Raw genomic sequence first — 22338 nt, 5'->3', positions numbered from 1 at the left:
ATGGCCATCTTCCGTGCCGTTTCATGGGCGCCGTGCTTGCTTTGCCCCGATTTCTTCGTGGGCCTCCCGAGGGTTGTGTTGGTTAGGTCCCTGCCCACTTGTCGAAGCGGATGCTTCTTTGGAAGCTCGGGCTGGCTTCAAATGCGATTGCTCATTCATTTCAGCTGACGCGTCCGAGAAAGTCTTTGATGCTCGTCTTTTGGCCAGGCTCCGGACGCACCAGCTCTCGACCTGGGACGACGGTCGTCATCTCGAGATCTTCAGGGAAACTGCTGGAATGGCACATCTGCCGGAATGACACGGGCACACGTCTCTTGTCGTGGCAATAAAGGATGGCGCGGGCACAGTCGTTGCCCATGACGTCACAGCTCCAGCGCGCTCAGCCACCTTCTCTGGCAGCATCAATTACTTTCTGTCGAACATGTGACGTGCGAAATATACCGATCTGCAATCCACACATGGCACTGGAGGTTGGCTTGGGCACTCGCTTTGTCGAGAGGCAAGAAATCATGGAGCCTTCTTCATCGCACTGCGCAACAGCTTTGCGAGCAGCAATGTCCGCTTTCCGTCCCACCATCTGATCGCAGATGAGAGCTGTGTCACTTTGCATACACGTAGTACCCGAGGATCCAGGTGCAAAGACATGCTCGTGGGACACTAAACGTAGCAATGCGGTCATCAATGAGCTGCAACTCCCTGGACACATCAAAGACTGGCATCCACTGCTTCTGGTAGCTTGGTGTTGCAATAAAACGACCATCGCGCACTCTCCCAGTGCTGGTATCTGTTCGGACGACACCGTTGAACAGCCCTTGTCTTAGCAGCAGTTTCAGTAGAAGTGTCAAGTGGAGGATAACGTAGAGTTTGTGCGCGCCGAGGTGTAGCACGTTAAAGATCTCAACGGTAGCTGCGGTGCTCTACTGATGCCCCTGCATCTCGACCACAGAGATGCTGTCCAGCGCGAATTGCGCCATTTTTGAGCCAAGTCCGACCTTGGAGATCATGCAAAGCGCTGTGCGCACCGCCGCGACTAGGACTCCAGGGCCATCGTCCAAGTCCTCACCAGCCAAATCATCCATTTCCTTTTCTGACGGGCCGAAGGAGAGCTGCAGAGATGTTCCTCCACCACATGGGATTAAGAGAGCGTTTGCTGTTGCGGCTGGGCTGGGACGTCTCCTAACTTTGGAAGAGCACTGGCTATTACAGAGATCTAGTGGGTGCCGTCTGCCGCCGTCGTTGCGGCAGGCTGAGACGAGAAGCTGAGGAGGTAAATACGCGATATATTGAGCTCCCCGAAAGAAAGGGCCAAACCCCCTCTTGATTGTCGCATCTGCTAGAACCGTCCCCGTGAAAACTCTAGACCTCATCTTCGCTGCTTCAGTGACCCTAGTATGTTGGTATTAGCTCAGCCGCCCCGTATGTCTATAGGGTTGCAGTGTATTTAGCCTTAGTAGTGTAGTTCCGTAGATTTAAAGTTAGAAGATATTATTACTAAATCCACCTCTTTTTAAAAGACTTTTTTTTAAACCGCGACAACACTATAACGAAAGTAAAATATAAGAAACTTTTTACATATATAATAGTATATAGACTTATATTTATATTATATTACTAAAAAAAATATATTTTTATAATAAAAACCCGAAGTGTTTTTTTTATAAAAATCTCTTTAAAAGTTATTTTTTTTTTTAGATAAAATAAGGCAGTAATATAAGTAAAACTTAAAATCTTTTTAATTTATAATAGCAGCTATATATTAAAAATATTCTTATATTAAAAAAAGTATATTTATTAAAGAATAGTAGTATTTTTATATCTAAAATTTAAAAAGAGGTGTATATAAATAGGGCGAGATTTAGGGTTTTTATATTAAAAATAGGTGGATTCGGAAATATCCCCTTTGAGTTGCCGAAACGGATGGATTAGAGAGATATGTACTGCCGAAGTTTTCCTTCTACGCATTAGGGTCATGACTTTCAAGCGCTTCTAAGCCGACTTAATGTTCGTAAGAAACCATGCGCGCGATATGGGGACGCCTGCACCCCGACGGGGCCTCTGGATTGGTACCCAAGCCTTGTGTTCAGTCCAGCAGTCAACTGATGGCTTTCAAGTCTGATGGTATAAGCGAAAAGCTGGAAACAGTCCAGGACGAAGCGTTGGGAAAGCCGCTCAATGCCGTCATAAAAGACACGGGATTCACAGGTGCCAGCGGCAATCGGCCGGAGATTTGAATGCCACACGGGTTTCGGTAGATTCGAGCGCGCAGTTGGCAGTGTTGGTCTATGGAGCTGCATGTCCCGGCGTTGGAAAACGCTCGCAGATTTTGCCATACTCGGCCAACAAGCAAGACGGAGAATATGTGGCCTGATCCTCGAAGGCTTCCAGCATATGCTGGAAAGCTTCCGGCAGCGTTCTAGCGGGCACACGGGGACGAAGCGCTGAAGCCGCAGAGGCGCGCGAGATGTGACGTGCTCGGCTTGGGTTAATGTGGCGCTTGCAGAAGTCTCTGGGCGCATCCATGGCAACGCAACACAGGATTTCAAGCCACCATGTGGAAATTGTACGTCTTGGTCAGTTCAGGGTGCTTGGCCTTCTTCCAACCAGTGATTCCATACACAATCACACTTGCGGGTGGTAAAAAAGAGAGTTTCGCTCCCCCAGAGAAGGGTGGATTGTTAGACTTGAGATTGAACGCTAGTCGCTTAATTATGACTCTCCGGTCCTTGTGAAGGGCGATAGAGAGATACAACCTCTTTATATACTCGATCTTGATAACGTACTACCCGACTTCCACCATCACAGTAGCTGCTATACGCTCTTTCTAGTAGCTGCTTTACTTACGGCAGGTGCACAACAAAAAGGGTATGAAAATCACGTGTTATTCGCTATCTGACTCGCTTCTCCTCGCGGCTGCTTGTAGCCGCCGTACGAGGACCTTCTAGTTCTACTCGACAACTACTTAAAGATTTGAAATTACGATTCCACGTCCGTATTTTTCCGTTGGAAGCCGGATTTCTACAGACTTGTAATCAACATCCCAAGTGCTTAGCCTGGTCTTTGGAACTGCGTTGCGGCCGATGGTAGAGCTTTTATCCCCGATTTGCGGGAGTTGATAGTGAGAGAGGTTGTAGGGAATACAATCATCTAAAACGATCAATTTAAAAGCATCCTTCATTATCTCCGGTCTGTTTCCATCTTTGAAGAGATTAGGAACCATGAGATCGATATGGAAGGTGGGGATCTTGCTACCATGATCAACAGGCAGCGATCCTTCGGAGACATCCAGAATAAGTTGAGTCACGCTCCAGTCTGGAGCGAGGTTGAAGACGGCTATGAACACGCGCCGACCTGTGTTGTTCTTAAATTGGATCGTGGCAGTGGCTACTCTTTCCTTACGATTCCGTCGGTCGTCCCTTGTGCTCCGAGTCTGGCTTGCGTTGACATTAAACTCCCAAGAGCGATTAAAAAAGTCTTTTAGCGTAGGCTTTAAGGCTTCGAACGTGGAATATTTCTTGAGATGTGTGAGTGTTCCACACAAGTCCTTCATCATTTTTTGGCCCCTTAGTAGCATCAGAAGTGGCAGTAATGCGTGGAACATTCGGCACAACATTCTCCTTTCCATCTTAAATCTCCCAGATAGGGTCTCTATCCCCCTTCGGGCCCCTAGTAATGCGTATCTAAAAGTCTCTGGGTTCTGTTGCCTGGAAATTAAGGGGAACAGTGTCGTTTGCATACTCCGTCTACTTTTCATTAACATAATTAATAACTATACTGTCTTCGTTCGATGAAGAGACAATAACTTGAAGCACGTAAGCGTTTCTAAGGGGCTTAGCAAGCTAGAACTCTGCAACAAGATTGCTTTGGTCGGGTTTATATCGTGCGTAGGACTGGAAGGCCTCAACCTCAACAACTTCCACATCAACTGTGTGCTCAGCGCCGAAAAATGGCATTATTTGCTATTTGTCGCCCACAGCAACGTTATCGACAGAACCACGACCCAAGACAACCTCTTCGGTCTCCATATCCACCCTGGTCACCATGGTCGTGTCCGGGCTGTCGACCAGATCCAGACCCAAGCCAAAGACATACCTCTTCCGCTCTCCGAACAAGACCGGACTCTGCACGGAGCTGTAGTTATTGGAGTGGCATCGCGCTTACAGCATGCGGAAGAGCGTCTGGTACGACGTGGCTCCGAGAGATTCTATTGTGCGCAAGTGATTCATACTCTCGAGCAGGTAAAAGGTTAAGATGCCACGGCAGTAACCTTCGCCGTCAGTGAACTTCCGGGCGATCTCGTGCGGCTGGCATGCGGCAATGAGCTTGAAGTCTCGTACTTTCTAGAACCAGTTTCCGTGCTCTTGGGAGCTATTTGCCGACGAGTTGAAGAGATCGCGGCCGATCCAATCCACGTTGTGCGGCATAGACGTGGTCGTTTGCTGTCGGATGGCAAATTTGCTCTTCTCGCCATCTCTAAGGGCGCCGCCGGCATGACAGCAGTCGAGAGTGACGGACACAATAAGCTTCTTTTCCTGAACCATCTGCTCTAGCAGAACGCCAAGCTCCACATCCCGAATTATGCTTCCATCTGCACACTTTAGAGCTTCGCATAAACCGTTTCGCATCTAGTTCCGTGACCCGAGTAGTGAATGTGGACGTAATCACCCTCGTGGCTCTCATTCTTGATCGTGTCAATTGCGTGGAGTATGTCATCTCTGGTTGGTCTCAGAGGTACATCAGATTCAGAGCTGGTGTTGTCCTGGGTGTGTGGTGTTGCTCCGTGCAGGACGTGAATGTTCTCCTTGCTCACTTCGAGGTAAGTTTGGAGGAAATTCTCCATCCCCTGTGCAACTCGCACGCACCGTCGGAGGTTTTTGTGTTCATCTGTGCGGTGGTAGTGGTCGATCCCAATTACGAGAGCTCTTCTAATGGATTTGCGACAGTCCGTGGATAAAGCCTGGCCAGCAATAGTAGAAATTGTGCGATTAGTATGTGCGGAGAGCGCTTGGAGATAGTTTAGAAAACCGAGTAAAGAATTGTTATGGGAATCATTAAAAGTTACGTTAGCAGCAGAATATCCTGAACTTTAAGGATCTTTGTGGGGTGGCGTTTCTGTAGGCCGAAAGCCCATCTTGACTGGATATGCAACAATGGCTGGCTGCGTTGCTTACTATGGTAATATCAAGGGAGTGATGAACATAACATGTATGCATATGGTGCACATTGAGAACGAGAATATTCAACATTTCCCGGCGTTCGGATTCCAGGCTCCTAAGAGCAGCCCGCGAAAGACGAGCGTTTGCGTGTGACCCTACTAACGCCTTAATCAACTCCGGATCCAGAGGACCCGCAGCATGTGCATAAAGAGCGCTGGAACATCGGCGACGCCGAGCTTATAAGATGCTCCTAGTAAACTGGCTAATGTAGCTCCCGGTTGGCCGCATGCGTGCATGATCTGCAAAGCATCTAATGGGGATGATGGGCCGATCACGCGGGGTCTCTGCTGAACTTGATGTGTTGCCCATCTGAGGGTCTGTAAAAGGGAACACGAGGCTTCTGTAGCCCGCTGTGCCTGTTAGAGCACGCGAGAGGCCAGCGTTCCCTCACCAAGAGTAATGCGTCTGATGTCAGCTATGGCCAGTGTCTGCTTCTCGTGCATGGTGTAGGTAGCCAAGAAGGCGCGCCATTTCGCCACGACTGATGGCCAGCTAGTCTGACATGCATCACCAAGAGTAATGCGTCTGACGTGAGCTATGACCGCAGGCTGCGAGTCCAGGCGTTGGCGTAGATCACCGCTTACACCGAAGCCGAGAATCTGGGGATCTGTGCTGATCTTTAAAAGACGCTCAGTCCAATGATGATCTATAGTATGTGATCTATCGTAGCCGACTAGTGAATAGGAGCGTGTTCCGTAGGATAGTAATCTCTCGCTGTACGGGGGTAGAAGCGAAGCGTGCTGATCATGGTAAGGCCTTAGCCTTTCCGTAATGGTACTGGCACGCTGGGCCCGGCTCCGGTTCGGGCCGTCGTATAATATCATCTATACATACCTCTAGTCGCGCAGTTGCCTAATAAAAAAAAGAGAATATGTCTTTCTAAAGGAACTCTCAATTTCTCTAGTCTTACAACTTTTTCGGGTAGTGAAACGTCTCTTTAACCAGCCATGTAGCATGCGCTGGACTTATCACTTACTGCGGTAAGATTTAGCGAAAGAAATAATTGAGGGAAGATGCCGGCCGCGAAAGATTTTTCTACCTATATAATTCGCTGAAGACTGTAGGTAATCACGCAACCCTTAGCTGACGGAAGTGGAGACAAGCATGGACGGGTGGCAGAGATTTGATGGCAGTGTTAACGTCAAGCGCATGGAGTAAGAGTGTGACTAGCATCTTTCATAACCGATCGCTTTCTAGGCTTCGGCAATACCGAGCTGACACTGCATTTACGCGAACGCAGCGACTGATCAGCTACCAATGTGCATCTACCACGTAATACTTTCTGGGATGAGCTGAAATGACACAGTTGCATTGGATACTGATTTATGAGTTGTCGTTTTGAGCTTTACTGAAAGCGTGCGTCTTTTAGATTTACTGCCTTATAAAAAAATATGCATGTTTCTGTAAAAATCGGGGTTCATCGACAATTACTCAACGCCTACAACTTCTTACTTTGGGTTTGCCCCAGCAGAATAATACTTCTCTTTCCCTACTGCTTTTGCCTTGAATTGGAAAAGAGTCTTCGGGCTTCTACCCACTGACCCCAAGTATCATGGTGAGGTACTACATCGGAGTAGAGCAGCAACCGCTAATCAAGGTGGATTTAGGAAACACACGCCTTCGGTAGCCCGGGCGAAAGGATATCACTTCTCCTGCAGAAGATCACCGTCTCCTGCATCTGCTCTTTCAGCTCGCAGATATTCTATTCGAACAAAGCTAAGGACCGGAAGGACATAAACACGACCTTGAAGCGGCACTTCGTTAGATGAACGATGCCATTGCAGCTCTCCCGATGATCACAGCGACAGACCGGAAATGTTTGCTAAACGAGCAGCCATCATAATCCGTTAGTTTCACAACACAAAAGCAGACGGAGATCGAGACGCCGCAATCGAAAGCGCTGAGGAGGCTTTTTCCATCTTATCTACAAAGTATACGAAACTACCAGTGCTGCAGGCGGATGCGGCGTAGTTGTATATAGAACGATCCGGACTCACGGGCAACAAAGATGATCTGGATGCAGCCGCGGGTTATGTCAAGCGCGCAATTGACATTTTACAGGACGACTCTCAGCTTTTCAAGTTACTTAACCTTAACATAGACTTAGCTGCGTCAAATACAATCAAAGCAGCGAACTAGCGGACCTAGAAGTTGCACTCGAAAAGAAGAAGGGGAAATCACTAAACCCAACTTTTTTTTTTTTTGCCAAACGGACTAAACCTAACACTTAAAGCCTAAATCTAACTTTTTTTTATTAAGTATTTTTTCTTTTACGCTGTATAATCTTAACGTAATTTATAAATATTATTTAATATATATAGTAGTATTTATACTTAAATTTATTTATTAAAATTAAAAATAAAGATTTTTCTTACTAGAATATTATTTTTTTTTTAAAAAAATCTTTTTAAAACTTAACTTTTTTTACATACTATAAAGTATTAATAGAAGTTAAAATTAAAGTACTTTAATATTTTTATAATAGTAGAAAGATATATATTTCTATTATAATAAGAATTATTATATTATACTACGTAGATATTAGTTATTTATACGTAGAGTTAGATTTAGATTTTAGATGTTAGGTTTAGTCCGTTTAGTAAAAAAAAGTTGGGTTTAGTAATTTTTCTAAAGAAGAAGAAGCAAGCGGAAACGCTACTTTTAAATGGTGATCTAAGATTAAAACTGTTATATAAACGGCTGTCTACGATACTGTACCTCCGTTTTACACATACGCAAAATCTCGATGATGTCGAGGCAGCAGTAGCACACGTGGCCCTGGAGAATCTGTACGATCGATTGGTAGATAAACAACGACCTTGGATATTAGAATGGAGTCGATACTCTCAAATATGTCACTCTCGTGACATTGATGCGGCGATATCTCACGCCAAGACAATTATCAATCTCCTCCCCGAGCGGCCAGGATGGCAAGCCCAGTTGTGCAACATGTATAAATCACCCAATATCGCCAAGTCGGAGGGTCGGACAAGATTGGTATAGTAATCACCGCAGGGAACCAAGCCCTTGATGCAAATCCAGACAATGGGCCGACCCGAGCGCTCGCATTGAGCGCCCTTGGTGGCGCACTGGAATGTCTATACATTGAGTCAGGGGATCCAGACGACCTCAATCCAGCCATCAGCAAAATGGATGAAGCAGAAGCTGTGGGCCACCCGAACCAAGAATATCAAGCGATGGTTCAAGGAAAGCTTGAGAAGATGCTGGAACGCCGATTCGACAAGACATACAACGTCGCCGATATCCAGCAAGCACTATCGAGTATGGAAGGATCACTCGGTCTTACGCACGGCAAGGGTGCTTCACGTGCACATAGGCTGCACTCGATTGCCTCTGCGCAGTTCCAATTGTACGAGCGTAACGGCATCGAAACTGTCCTCAAAGCAGCAATATCGAATTCTCAAAATGCCATTGACGCTTTGCCTGCGGGTGAATCGGGACGCAGCGCAATGCTTGGATCTCTCGGTTTAGGGCTTTTGTTTCGATACAAGCTGAGGAGACACATGGCTGATCTGGATGCCGCAATCTTGAAGACTGAGGAGGCCATTGCTGCGCTGCCAGAAGATTGTCCCAACCGCGCAGTAGGGCTCTCAAACCTTGCAATCATGCTGGAACTCCGTTACGAACAGAGAAAAAACGCCCCAGACAATGTTGCTGCGATGGAATGCTACAAGGAAGCGCTTGCATTGACATCCGGAGATGTCGACTGCCGTGCAAGTCTCATGAGCAATCTTACAGGCAGCTTAGTGCAAAGAAATTACAACTCAAGGGACATCAGCGAGCTAGATGCCGCCCTATCAACAATGGAAGAGGAACTCGAAGACCCTTCAATCACCCTGCGTGTAAGGATCCCCTGTGTGATCAATCTTGCGCAGGTGCGATATGGTCGTTATGATTGGTCAAAAGATGCAACAGACCTTGACAAATCAATCTCAGCGGCGAGCAAAGCTATCGAGGCCGCGCCCGAAGATTATCCTAACGGTTTGGTAAAGGCCCATCTCAGGCTCGGGTTGGCGCTGAAAAAGAAAAGCGAGCTGGAGGACAGCGCTACATGTCTCGATAAAGCGCTTGAGCATTTCACAACTGCGAGTATGGTTCCTCGTTCAGACCCTCGCGAAAGATCTTCGGGTGCATGGAAAGCCATGGAAATCCTCTGCGAGAGGAATTGTTGGAAACAAGCCGGCATTCTCGCAAATACTGCCGTTGACCTTCTGCCACGTGTCTGCAACCGGATGTTGAGCCTCAATGATCAGCAACACGCTATGAAGGAGACTGTAAATATTCCGTCAGTAGCATGTTCGATATCTCTAAAGGCTGGCAACTGTAAAGAGGCCCTTCGACAGATTGAATTTGGCCGTGGCTTGATTCTCGGATATCTCATCGACAGACGGAGCGACCTCTCAGAATTGCAAGCAAAATGCCCCTCACTGGCTCAGAAGTATCACGAACTTCGCGCTATGGCTTCTCGAAATGCTTCTAAAAATACCGATATCGAGGATGCGCTAGAGTCCTGCGAACAGGAGATCCGTCAGATCGACGGGTTTCACAGCTTCCTCCTCCGGCCACCTATAAGTAAATTGATGGAAGCTGCTTCGGACGGGCCAATCGTCATCGTAATCGTCTCTCGGTATGGTGAGGACGCGATCATCATCTCAATGTTTGGCTTTTACTCAATTGAGCTTCCGAGGATAAAGCTACTCTTGAAGTTACTACGGCATGCAGAAGATTTAAAGTCAGGAGTACCTCCAGAAGAACCAACGATCAGCGAGAAGCTTTCAATTGTGATGCTATTTCAGCTTGCGAAATCTTCGCAGTCAGAAAAACTTGACTCGGGGCCTTTGCGGAACGCGATTCCGCAGGGAGCAACACATTTCGACTTCCCCTCCTTGCAACTGCTCTGGCACACATGCGTCCATCCTATTCTCGAGTCTATAAGAGAAAAAAGAATTCTGTCTGTCACATCTGACAAGGAGCCACCTCGGGTCTGGTGGATTGGCGCCGGCGCTGCTGCACATCTTCCATTCCACGCTGCCGCTGCTAGTTTCGACCGTGTTTCGACCGACAGTTGCCTCCGCCAAGTGATCTCATCGTACACTCCGACCATCAAAGCACTCAAGCATGCAAGAGCCCGAGCATCAGGTAGTAAAGGATCCAGCAAAGCCGAGAACATCAACCCTTCGATTATGGTGGTTACGATGCCCTCAACGCCTGGCCACGCGAGGCTTGACGGCGTTAACCGGGAGCGCGATGCCATCCAGGAAGCCGTTAAAAGCGCATACAAGGTCGATCTTCTCGAGAAGCCCACTGCGGACGAAGTCCTTATCGGTTTAAAAACGTCTCAAATTGCCCACTTCGCATGCCATGGATCAACGGACACCAACCCATTACAAAGCTGCCTGATGCTTCAGAGACAGGGGGATATGGGTCCGGAGCTTGACAGACTGACCGTCGAGTCTCTTCTGGCTCGGCAGGCTGGGACACAAGCCTGGGTAGCTTATTGGTCTGCTTGCTCCACCGCTGATCTCACGCCGTCACGAGATGAGAGCCTGCATCTGGCCAGCGCTTTCCAAGTTGCTGGATTTGCGCACGTAATCGGCTCTGCAATGCCAGTTGACGATGACATCTGTGTCCAAGTTACGAAGACTTTCTACGAGTACCTGAGCCAACACAGTACCAAGAATGATGGCGGGATAATATCGAATAGGAATATTGCGGGGGCTTTGCGTCATGTCGTGCTTTTGGTTGCCGAGGAATTTCCAGACAAATCATTTCTTTGGGCCCCATTTCTACACTATGCTGCGTAATTCTATAGTATGTGCTTTCGTGTTCGTGTCAGCATTAGAAAAAACTACATGTTTGCTCCTTTAGATGTTCCTCCCACTGCGACTGCGCCTGCTGCTACGCCCACATCTATGCCGCCCTTTCGTCGCCATCGCCTTAATCTCCCTGATGATCCTTGCCCTCTTCGCCGCCCTGCCGCTGCACTTGAAATACTACGACCTGTGCCGGCTGGGAAACAGCCGCTACTAGTATATCTGCCTTGCTGTTTCTTAGAACCACCTCTTAACCCAGTCGCCTTTAGTCTTACCTGATGTTCTAGTTTGTGGTAATTGTAAAATTTGTAATACACTCCTCTACGAGCTTGCTTCTTAAAGAAAGTTTGTAATGCTTGACGTAGTATTAAGCCTGTTTGCCTTGGCTTGCCGTGTTGCCTGCGCCGCGCCAGCCTCCGTGGCTCCAGCAGAGAGGTGGCGGTGGCTTGCTGTCTATTAGAAGGTGGAGTTGAACTCGCGCTAGGCAGAGAAAAAGGCCAGGAGAGAGAGTGAGGGAGGAGGGAGAAGAAGAAAGAAAAACGAAAATACAGTAGGATTTGATGTTGAGATATGCAACAAGAGAAAGCAAGAGGACCAGCAGGGCCTGGCGATGGTGGACGCAAATAAGAGGCGATGTGAAGTGGCTGTGGGGAGAGGGTTGACCAAGAGACGCTGTCGGCAGGAACAATCACCAAGGTGGATATTCAATGCTTTTTTTTCCGGGTAGCTTGATACATCACCCGTTTACCTGTTCAGTTTCGCGCCCCAGCCTTCGTCAGAGTGACGACAACACGAGCCGAGGACTGCAGCCATGGCTCGGGGACAAGTCGCTCCCCACTAAGTCAGTAGGTAACCTCTAGGCAGCGAATATCGAGATTGGGACCCAGTTGCTGGTAGCTCAGGAATGTTCCATGATCTTCAGGCGAATTGTTTGTCTCCTTATACATATTATTTATGATGCCAACAAACGAAAAACGTTATACTAGAATGTTCCTGACAGTTACTTGCTAGGAGGCTAACGGTTTCCCGAGTGCTTGATCCGTATGTTTAGCTTGCCTCTTTTCTTTGATCTGCCAATTTAATTTGTCTTGGTTGGTTTCGCAGTGGTATATTACTACCGCACGCCGCATCTTCTCATCATCATCATTTCGCATCCCTTCATTCAACTTACCGCTTTCTAGTAGTCTTTGCTATCAAGATCGCCCTTCCCTCATGGCGCCCGCCAATACTAGCCCGATCTCTGGGCGTACTAGACAGAAAACACCCTTCAAAACGCATATCACCCCACCGCATGGCAGTGGCACTAGCCGTAGTGTTGATGGCCAAAGATCGATATCTCCTACCGGCGATAGACCTATCTCCAGTACCCACACTGACTGCCCAGAAAAGGCGGCCCCCGCCAGCGACAGTTCTTCGCCCGACCCGGCTGACGCCAGCCCATGTACTCCTCCCAGATACAATTCCTCTCCAAGCCCCGACCCTAGCCCATGTGCTGGGCGTACCAGACGGGGAAGATTCCCGAGACTGTCAGGCTACGACGACGATATTCCCGCCAGGTCCCAACACTACGACACGCACGCCGACCGCCTACTAAAGACGGCTCCTCCCACATACAGTCGTACGCCAAGCCCCGACACTAGTCCATGTGCTGGGCGTACCGGACGTGGAACACTCCCGAGACTGTCAGGCTACGACGACAGCATTCCCGCCAACTCCCAACACCAAGGCACGCACACCGACCGCCCAGAACAGACGGACCACGCCAGCAACAGGCCTGAGTCCAGCACTCACTCCGACAGCTCAATGTCGACAAGTCCCGTCGGCCATAGTCCTGTCTCCGGCACCCACACTGGCCACCCGATGATGTCAACAGCCAGCGGCCTGATGCCGGTATCCAGCACTCCCACCAAGCGCCTGATATTGACAAGTCTACTTGCCGTATCAAGGAAGCCCAACAACCGCCCGATGCGGGCGAGTCAAGATGAAATGCCCAGCGCTGCCACCAAGCGCCCGACGCCGACAAGTCTAGATCAAGTGCCCGGCACTCCTACCGACCGCCCGATGCCGACAAGTCCAGGTGAAGTGCCTAGCGGTCCTACCGACCGCCCGATGCCGACAATTCTAGAGGAAGTGCCCGGCACTCCCGACAACAGCCCGACGTCGACAGGCTCCGCCGACGTAAATGAGGGATCCAGCTCTCCCACGCCCACCACCAACGCTCCTACAGCTACCTACTCCACCCTCGCGTGGCCAGCGGTCCTCGTGCTACTATCATCGTTGCTCCTCTGCTGGGTGTTGTCACCCCACAACTCAGCGGCGCCGGCCGCCCCCGAACTTGACAGCACCTACCACCCGGAGGAGCTGCTCGCTGTCATCGGCCCCCAGGAGAGATGCGAATTGAGTGGTATTCCTTGCGAAGGCCCTCGTTGCAACTGTCTGAAGAAAGCCATGGAGGATGCCGAACGCCTTTCTAAGCTTCTGATCCCGGATGTAGCTCCGCATGATCGATCATACCCGAGTCAGCGCGAGGTGGACTTCTATTGTTCATACATCAAGGGAAAGCTTGAGCGGGAAGAAGCCAAATGTTTGGATGGAAAATCCGAACCGGAGGACGATGACACGTAGCCGCAACTCGGGGAGGACTTGAGGAGGATCCCACACGGTTATTGAGATACGAGAACAAGTGAGGAAAGGATTGGGAAGATATGTAAAAGTAACAGAGAGAGCGCTAACCGGAATTGAGGAGCAAATGTGAACCAAGTACGAGATAAGAGGGATTGATGTATTGTGGCTCCGGTCAAGATTTCGGGTTTTCAGACTTGCATGTATTTGGCTTTCAATGTTAAAATCAAACCTGTTGCCATCAGAAAAGGCCTCAAATTAGGAAATTGACTTTGCCATGGTCCACAAAATCCTCTGAGATGCCGAATCGCAAACAGAAGTTCGAGGATTTATATTGCCACAGCTCTGTACTAAGTTATTGTAGAATCTGTCGGTGACACATGTCTCGACGGTGCCTACCGTCTCAGTGATTCCAAACGCGTATGTGCGTATAAAGACTCGTCGATGATTGCTTGGACGCCGCTTGCAGCCTTTCTTGTTAGGCATTCACCCATCTTCGCCAACGCGCCACCGCTACATGCCCTCATTCGTGCTCGCACGCTTGCTGCCTTTCTATCTGAGCCGCCGCACCAGGTCATCTTCCACGGCAAGTTGGACGATGCCGGGCGCGTCATAGCGCGCATCTATCACCCTCTAATAGTGAGGCTGATTGCGCACAGATTGGAGGAGGGGAAACCCTTCCCATATGGCTCAGCGGTGATTGAGGCCGTGCAATTGCGACCTCCGCTCATTTCACCTTCAATCTCCTGCCAGTAGTGTCACCTCCACTCGCGTCGTCGACACATGCATACGCGCAGCCCCAGCGGGCGAAAAGCATCTACGTTGGGCAAGGATGAGACAAAGGGAAACGACGGCATAGAAAGCGGTTGGCTTAGCCTGGAATGTACATGCAGGGCAAATTGCTCTACTCCGAACGCTCCGTCCTCCACCCGCTTACGTTACAATGAGAATGCGCATGGTAGCGTCCGTCGACCTGTGCCGCCGCCCCGGCTTTGGACTGGAACGTACCACAACCGAACCGCCGATGCTTCTGTAGTGCTACTACTGGCTGCCACCCTTTATGGAATATTTGGCTTTGGGGGGTTGGGGGCTTTCCTTGATTGACTCGGGTTGTTTGATTAATCTCCGTCAGTTTCTCGCGTGCGCTATACCGCCGCTAACTACTATAGTCTGTCCGACGCGCTTCTCTGCGATTTCAGCGTCTGCGCTCCCAGCCTTGGTGACAACAGGGCATTATTGTAGATCTCGGAGGGTTGAGAGAAGCTATATAACGAAGTACCCTGCATGCGGCTTTTTAAAACGCCTCTTCTATGCGTTAGATTTGCGTGCCTTAATTACGGTATTCTTAGTAAAATAAGCGGCTATAAAACTTATTACTATGCGCTTTCTAATTGATATGCATATCGAATAAAGGCTCTCTCGCGAATACAACTGCAGCTGGAGAAGTATCGTTATTCTTTCGTGCGGAATTTCCCGAGTAAAAAAGGTATTAGACTGCCATAAGACTGCTCTGCCCTGTTACCATCACATATTACGGTAATAGCAAATGGAATTACGATATAACCACAGGTTGCGGAGGACTAGAGTGTCTATCGTGATATTATGTAACTGATGCAAGTGATGACGGGCCAAAGGATGGCTCCGACCTGGTAGCACGGCCATATGTAGCACCTACACAGCAGCATCGCGGGAAATAGAGTAGTTGAAGACTATATAACATGGCGTGAATCACACTACCAGCAACCAAGTGTGGCACCTTCTGCGGAGCCCACGATGACTCCAGCAAAACGAGTGCAGACCACGAAGACCCACAAAATCATTCCCAGTCTCCCTCGAAACAGATCTTAACAACGAAGAAAAAAGAAAGAAAAACAGAGCCACCCTCCACCGGTATCCACAAAACCCTTTTCCGCATAATCCTTAAATCCCCATATGCCTCTCGCTTAGAGCTCAACGGCTGTGCCGCCCTCATCATCTCACCGGTATACGCATCCTCGACCACCCAGACGCCAGGCTGCTCTAGCGCCTCCACCAGCGTGCCCACAAGCAGCGCCGCCATCATAAACCCAAATGCCGCACTGGCCGAACACACGAACCGCGTCCCACCAAATGCCAGAAATGGTCCAACCTGGGTTCCACCATCTCCGTCACCACTGATCCGGCGCGCCGGCCAAAATCTGCTTGAAGGACTGATCAGCTCCTGCCCCTGCTGCTCCACTATCGCCGCCACCGCTCCTGCCGGGATCAGCACGGTATAGCGCCTCGATATCCGCAACCACGCGCCGCACGACTTCTTCTTCTCCTCCTCCTCCTCCCGGCTGCTGCACCAGCAGATCGCGGTGCACCCGGCGCGGAGGCGAGTATAGCCTCAAAAGCGCCTCCTTGCCGACAAAAAAGCAGCAGACACCGTCGCGCCTCCGCCTCCGCCCGGGGAAATTACCAAACCCAACGTTTTCAGCGAAACGGACCAAACCCGACTATCGCGACGCAAACCTAACTCTTTTTTAAATAACTTATTTACTTACTTTAACACTTTATAACGTTAACGAAATTAAAATAAAAGTATTTTTAATATATATAGTAGTAGTTGTTGAAGATCGAAGGGCCGTACATAGTATTTACCTAATTAAGAAGAGCCTAATTAGGCCTAGTTTTACTCTAGTATATATAGTCTCTACTAGTCGTTAAGCCCCTTAGAGGGTTAATCTATTATAGTTTTTAACAGTAGTTATACTTATATTTATCTATTATAATTAAAAATAAAAATATTTTCTAAGAGAATATTAGTTTAAGAAAATTTTTTTAAAAATTAATTTTTTTTAAGTATTATAAAGCGTTTATAAAAATTAAATTTTAAGTACTTTTTATTTTTTATAATAGTAGAAACGCTTATATTTTTTATATATTAAGAATTATTATCTTATACCACGTAGGTATTAGTTATTCGTAGGTAAATTTTAATTAAAGTTGGGTTTGATCCGTTTGCCAAAAAAAAAATAATTAGGTTTAGTAATTTTGCTCCTTCGCCTCCCCGTCTGACGGCCAAGCCGAACACGCGGAGCGGCGTGGGGCGCCTTAAAAACGCCTTCAGCGCCGCCCGCCGCCCGCCGTCCGCGTTGCGGAAGCACACCTCGAGCACGCAGCGCAATACGACGCACCAGGTGGTCCTCGTACGCGGGGCAAGATGAGGTTGAGCGGGTTGCGGCGCGCGGGGTGAGGGGGGTTGGTTGCAGTCAGTGGCGGCGGCGGCGGCGGCGTAGTGCGGCGATGAGGTAGGCGGTGCTGCTCGTGCCAGCGAACGCCGCCGCCGCCGCTACCGGGCTGCTTGGAGGCGAGCCGGATGCGGTTGGTTTCGGACGCGGGCGGTGGCAGACGTCCGAAGTCGGAGAGAGGCTGGAGGCCGGGAGACATAGAAGAGTAGGGATAGGGGGGAGATTTTGAGGGTGAGCTGCTGGACGAGAGGGGCGAGGGCGATGGAGCATGGCGAGGTAAGTGGGATGCCACCGGCGGCGATGCTGCAAGCAATCGTGGCGATGGATTGAGGCCAGATTCGCTGAGTTCGCGGAACTCCTTGTACCAGCTATATATCTTTCGAGTTCTTTAACGATCTAGCACTTTTATCTCGACCAAGTCTTAAGTAAGAATGTATAGAGTTTAGATTTTACTCAGTTGTATGTAGTTACTGGTAATGACTGTCTTCGGACGTAAAGAAATTCGCGAGTACAATTCAGTAAAATAGCGAATGTGGAAAAGGAAAAAAGAAAAGTAACCAATCAGCAGCAATATCGTTCAACGTAACCACCTGCAATCCTCAGCTCTTCGAATCTCTTGACCACACATTGCCGCACCCATAGGAGAGACACTCGAAGCTGTTTTGCAGAGATGATTCTCTAATCCACCCCCAACTATAACGACTGTGAGACTTCTTCTTGTCATCCTCCCACCACTTCGAGGCACCATACTCAAGCCTAGAGCTTGGCAGAAGCATCAGTATCCGAGGATATGTTGAGTGAAATGACATATCCATTGAGCCCAACAATGAGCTGTTTGCCGTCCAGGGCCAAACGAGTTTCTCCCCCACCGTAACCCTTCAGCTCGTTCTTTAGCCCGACATTTCCATCGGAATGAAGCTCGAAGACGTAGCCATTGTTGGCAAAGAAGGCCCTGCCCCCGCCGAATGCAACATTAGTGATGCTCTACTAGCTTCCTGGTAGACTCCTGTCGTAGATCTTTTCCAGATCAGTGGAAGTTAAGCATATGCCGTGACCATTGGTACCGACATAAATGCGAGGCTCTTTGTCATCCAACTGCAGGCGAACCTGATTGCTGTCATCGCCGGGCAAAGAGTTCCAGGTCTTTTGGTTCCCGTCCGGTTCGTCAAACATGTAAACATACCCCCGGCAGCCCGCGTACACGAAGTTCTTCCCGCTGACGACGTCCTTCCCGCTGACGATGGACACAACGCTCCGGCCAGCTTCAGTCATCTCCTTGTGCCATTTCTCCTTCAACGTCTCTGGATCCAAAGCAAACACTACGCCATCGTAGCCAGCAAAGAGGATCGACTCCGAATGGTTCATCGCCAAACGCACTTCGTGGCTTCCTTGGTCAAGGTAGTGCTGCTCCTTAATCTGCGGGCCTGACGGATCGAAGCGGAAAACGTAGCCGTTGCAGCCTGCGTAAATTCGACCCGCAGCGCAGAGCACCGACACGACCTCACCGCCTGAATCGGGCAGGCTGTTGGTCCGCCATCGCTCCTTGAGCGAGACGGGATCCAATGCCACGACGTGGCCATGGAGACCTGCAACTAGCAACGACGCATCGTCTGGGGCTGCCAGCCGCACTTCATCAGTGCTGAGTCCGGGGAGGTCGTTATGGACGGCGACGGTGCCGTCACGGGGGATCAGCGCGACCTGGCCCACATTTCCAGCGTAGATTCCCTGTCGGTTGACAATTGGCGTGACGATATTGGACTTGTCGTTGGTCCAGTTGAAGTACCAATTGATTTCCATGATGATTGTGTGCTTGGTCGTGTGGAGGGTAGGGTGTTCAATGAAGGAGGAATGGATAGTAGTGTATCTTGCAGCTTTGAAAGCCCTGGGGGTGTGCCGTTATATACCCACGACTCCATTGGAGATGCCGCACACTGTTCGCATTGTGTGTCATTCATAGAGCTTAGATGTTGCGGTAGTCATCGTCCCACATTGTTTATCGCTCGCAGAATCAAACCAACTAGGGAATCGTTGCCGTGCGCGGTGCTACAAACGCACCACAAAGCTCACTTCTATTTTCGCGGTTATATGCCTACTTAAAGGAAGAACCATGCAGCAACTGCGTGTCATCAACATGGAAGTCGCTGATTGCAACCTCTAGCTATTACACCAGCGCTGCGCGTTGTGCGAGTCCCTATTCATCCAGAAGGGTAGTAGTATATCGTGCTGCGCCATCCGCCAGAATGATCCCATGCATCATGCATACTTCCGTTAAATCACCCGGCGAGGATCGGAGTGCAATCCTACCGGAAATACTATAAACCCGAAAGCTTCTGTAGAGGTGTTCCTCGTAGTATCACTGAGGCCGAGCTTGCTGGTATTCCTATTAACCACACCGAAAATCTTGCCGTTGGGGCTTAGGCATCATGCCAATAGCTCCATCAAGTAAAGAGAGTTATTAACACAAAGAGCAACCTTTGTTGGGGGCGGCCCCTCGTATGTTTTAGATAACTACTATGGCACTTGAGACCGAACTTGCACAAGAATCAGCCATGCCAAAAGGGTAGGTAGGGATTAATGCTAAGTGGTGGCTGGAAAAGGTAACAACACCCGCTCGTACATCATCTTTCCGATAGCCATACGCATACTAGTGTACGTAACGCTCTAGTGCGACAGAATGGCAACCGCTCACATCTACTACCGCCCAGCTAGCTTCCTCTGCGGCCCGAGCCGCTAGGATCAATAGATAGCAGGGACGTAGTTCTGCAGCCGATGAAAATAAAGCCTGACTGTGCTTATGCGGATAATGCGATAGGCCGTGCAAGCCCGCAATTACTGCTTTCAGCAGCTAACATGCAGTCGCGCTGGCGATCGGTAGCACCCAAAACAAGAATGAGGCACGTTGCACGGCAACCGATGCGGAACTTACCCCGCAGCTCCTCTCGCAGTATGTAGCTCGGATCAGTTAGTTAACGTTGTACAACCCAACGATAACAGGCTGTGGCAAGCGGAAAAAAAGTACTGACTTCACATATCCAGAACGTTCTCTCCCCTCAGTCCTCGGAGATGCTCAAACGCGCTTCGTCATGCAGGCTTTGATATCCTGTTCGGGCTGGATCCCCCTTGCCATCCGTTATCTTCAAGCATTCGCCGTGTAATATGGAGCGTGATTTGGACGTGGCCGAAAGGAAAAGGGGTGTTCGTACGACGGTGGGTTGCTATTGAAGTACGAGGGCCGTTTAATCTATTTTTGAAAAGTGAAAAAGGTACGTATAAATTTAAGCAGTTTGTTACGGGCTTGCCCGATTGCTTTCTGCTCCATTCGACTGTCTTCTAAATAAATCTCCTTGCGTCCTCATACATGCGCTTTTCTTTGGCACAAGTGCAAGTCTAGGTATGATGTAAAGCGTGTATTTGGTGTCTTACGGTACAGCCCTTCCGTATCTTTATTATGATAAATTCTATAACCAAGTTCGTGATTGTACGCACTGTTTCGCGTTGCGACCTTTTAAAATGTTGTCTATCATAATCAGATAATTTGTTGAGAAGTCTCTTCAATTCTGCATGTTCGCCTCAGGGCACTGCAGAATTGACCAAGCAAACTCTGGTCCGACGAGGGAAAACACCATGCGGGTGCTATTTGAGGATAGACATTATGGTCCTCAAAAATGCATGCGGCACGACAAGCACTGACTGGTAAGCAGGTTATTTTTTTTGGCCCGCTCAATCAACATTGCCAGATCAGTCGTTTGGCATCGTGAGTACATAATAGCCGCTTGCTTAGAAAACGCCAAACGAGCGGATAGAGGTGTATTTGAGCTTAGTCGTTCGACTTCGAATGTAATACTATAACATCCTCTAAGTGAAGAGGATAGATCTGGGAGCGTCCAGATTGCCGTCAGTTTCCACGAAGTTGCGATCGAGTGGTTGAGAGATTGCTGCATCACAGTTTGGAGGCGCTTCACAGTAAATACGACAATAGAGAGCCGGTGTAAGTATTATAAGCCGATGCTTCCATGGACAGTCTGAGGAATGAATCTACTTTTTCGACCCTTTCTCTGCCGCCGCGGATCGCTATCTGCGCAATTCGACGTCTGGGATGAAGCGTCATTGTGAATGAAGAATACAGCATTATTAACAAACAAGATCCCAACCAAAAGGTGCGAATGCGATGTGATCGCACAGGACTTTGCCTTTAAATCATATGCTCAATTCCAATGCGTTCTACCGCAGTGGTGGAAGGTGGCGCAATATAAATCTAAATAGAGACATGTATACAAGCACTACAGTTCTTCTCGGATTTGTGTGACGCTGTCGTGATTCTCCATTGACCTGTATTATTGCTGCAAATCCTATCGCAGCTTTAGCGGCAGGTATAGCCCCAGGAAAATTCAAATTTGACCTTTTCCTGGCGCCGCCACTGCCTTAGCAGCAGGTCAGACCCCAACGGCGGGCCACGTTGAATCCGGTCTAATAATTGCACCAAACTTCATCAGAGGTTTCCTGTAACGGAGTCACCACCGTCGGTAGCTAAATGCTATAATGTCGACTTGTCTGGGGTTGTTTTTTTGAAAAAAAAAAAAGTTGCGAATGTAGCGGTGTGTAGACAGCTTTAAACGAGACGTTTAATTTTCTTCTACTTACCGTGACCACACTACGTGGGCTACGTGCTATACTAGTCCTATTCAGGAAGGCGAAGTGGTTACAAATATCCGGAGATTAATGAATTGAAATATTTCCACTGCCGGGTAACGTTTCCACTGCTGGGTAGCATTTCCACTGCAGGGTAGCGTTTCCACTGGCGGGTAACGTTTCCACTGCCTAGAAACATTTCCACTTCCTAGACACGTTACCCGTCGGCATATACAGGCTGCTTGCTCAGCAAAAATGAATAAAACCCACGCTATATTAACCAAGTCTCATCGCTGAGTGTAAATATGGAGCTAAACAACTCACTGATAGACGGGATTCCCACATTATACGGCCAGGTTTCGAACTTAATGCGGCTTAAACGGAGCATCCGGAAATTTTTAGGACTTGGTATGGTTCCTCGTTTCATACAGAAGATGAGAAAAGATTTGCACGGTCTTTTTGCTGCCAAACAGTTTGTATATAGAGCATAAGCGACTGTCAATAATTTTGTTTCATTGATATCTTTCTTTCTTTGATGGTTGGTGAGCGCAAGAGCCTTAGAATTGAGACGGTTCTTGAATATAACCAACGCAAAGAGAAAGCTTCAGTCAAAGTATTACATGGATCAGCTATGTAACGGTTGGGCTCATGTTCCGCAATCGTCTTTACATCACGCCAGCCTGTGCTGTATGCCCACGTCCAGCGGTATTACAAAGGACGTATCCCCACTTCGATTCCGAGCATGCAGGGCGCTGCCTTTGACAGGTTCTCTCCAACTCGCTCTTTGCACTGTTGCAGGTTCTCCGTCACACCGCACTGACGAGCTAT

The 22338-nt window shown here is 48.9% G+C and overlaps 3 protein-coding genes across 3 annotated transcripts; 1 reads left to right on the top strand and 2 right to left on the bottom strand.

Moving 5' to 3' along the window:
• Positions 1-4337: 4337 nt before the first annotated feature.
• Positions 4338-4881, bottom strand: LTHEOB_11364 (uncharacterized protein; the record flags this gene model as incomplete). The annotated part of the gene is made up of 3 exons (XM_035508112.1): positions 4338-4585; positions 4636-4806; positions 4860-4881. 3 exons carry the CDS (start codon positions 4879-4881, stop codon positions 4338-4340), a joined length of 441 nt encoding a protein of 146 aa, XP_035366581.1.
• Positions 4882-12850: 7969 nt separating this feature from the next.
• On the top strand, positions 12851-13672 carry LTHEOB_11363 (uncharacterized protein; the record flags this gene model as incomplete). Its single annotated transcript, XM_035508111.1, has 1 exon — positions 12851-13672. One exon carries the CDS (start codon positions 12851-12853, stop codon positions 13670-13672), a length of 822 nt encoding a protein of 273 aa, XP_035366580.1.
• A 4196-nt stretch (positions 13673-17868) lies between these two features.
• Positions 17869-18678, bottom strand: LTHEOB_11362 (uncharacterized protein; the record flags this gene model as incomplete). Its single annotated transcript, XM_035508110.1, has 1 exon — positions 17869-18678. One exon carries the CDS (start codon positions 18676-18678, stop codon positions 17869-17871), a length of 810 nt encoding a protein of 269 aa, XP_035366579.1.
• Between the last annotated feature and the right edge of the window lie 3660 nt (positions 18679-22338).

Source organism: Lasiodiplodia theobromae, assembly GCF_012971845.1.
Source record: "Lasiodiplodia theobromae strain AM2As chromosome Unknown scaffold_47, whole genome shotgun sequence".
Lineage (NCBI taxonomy): Eukaryota > Fungi > Ascomycota > Dothideomycetes > Botryosphaeriales > Botryosphaeriaceae > Lasiodiplodia > Lasiodiplodia theobromae.
This window is presented reverse-complemented; position numbering and strand designations above follow the sequence as displayed.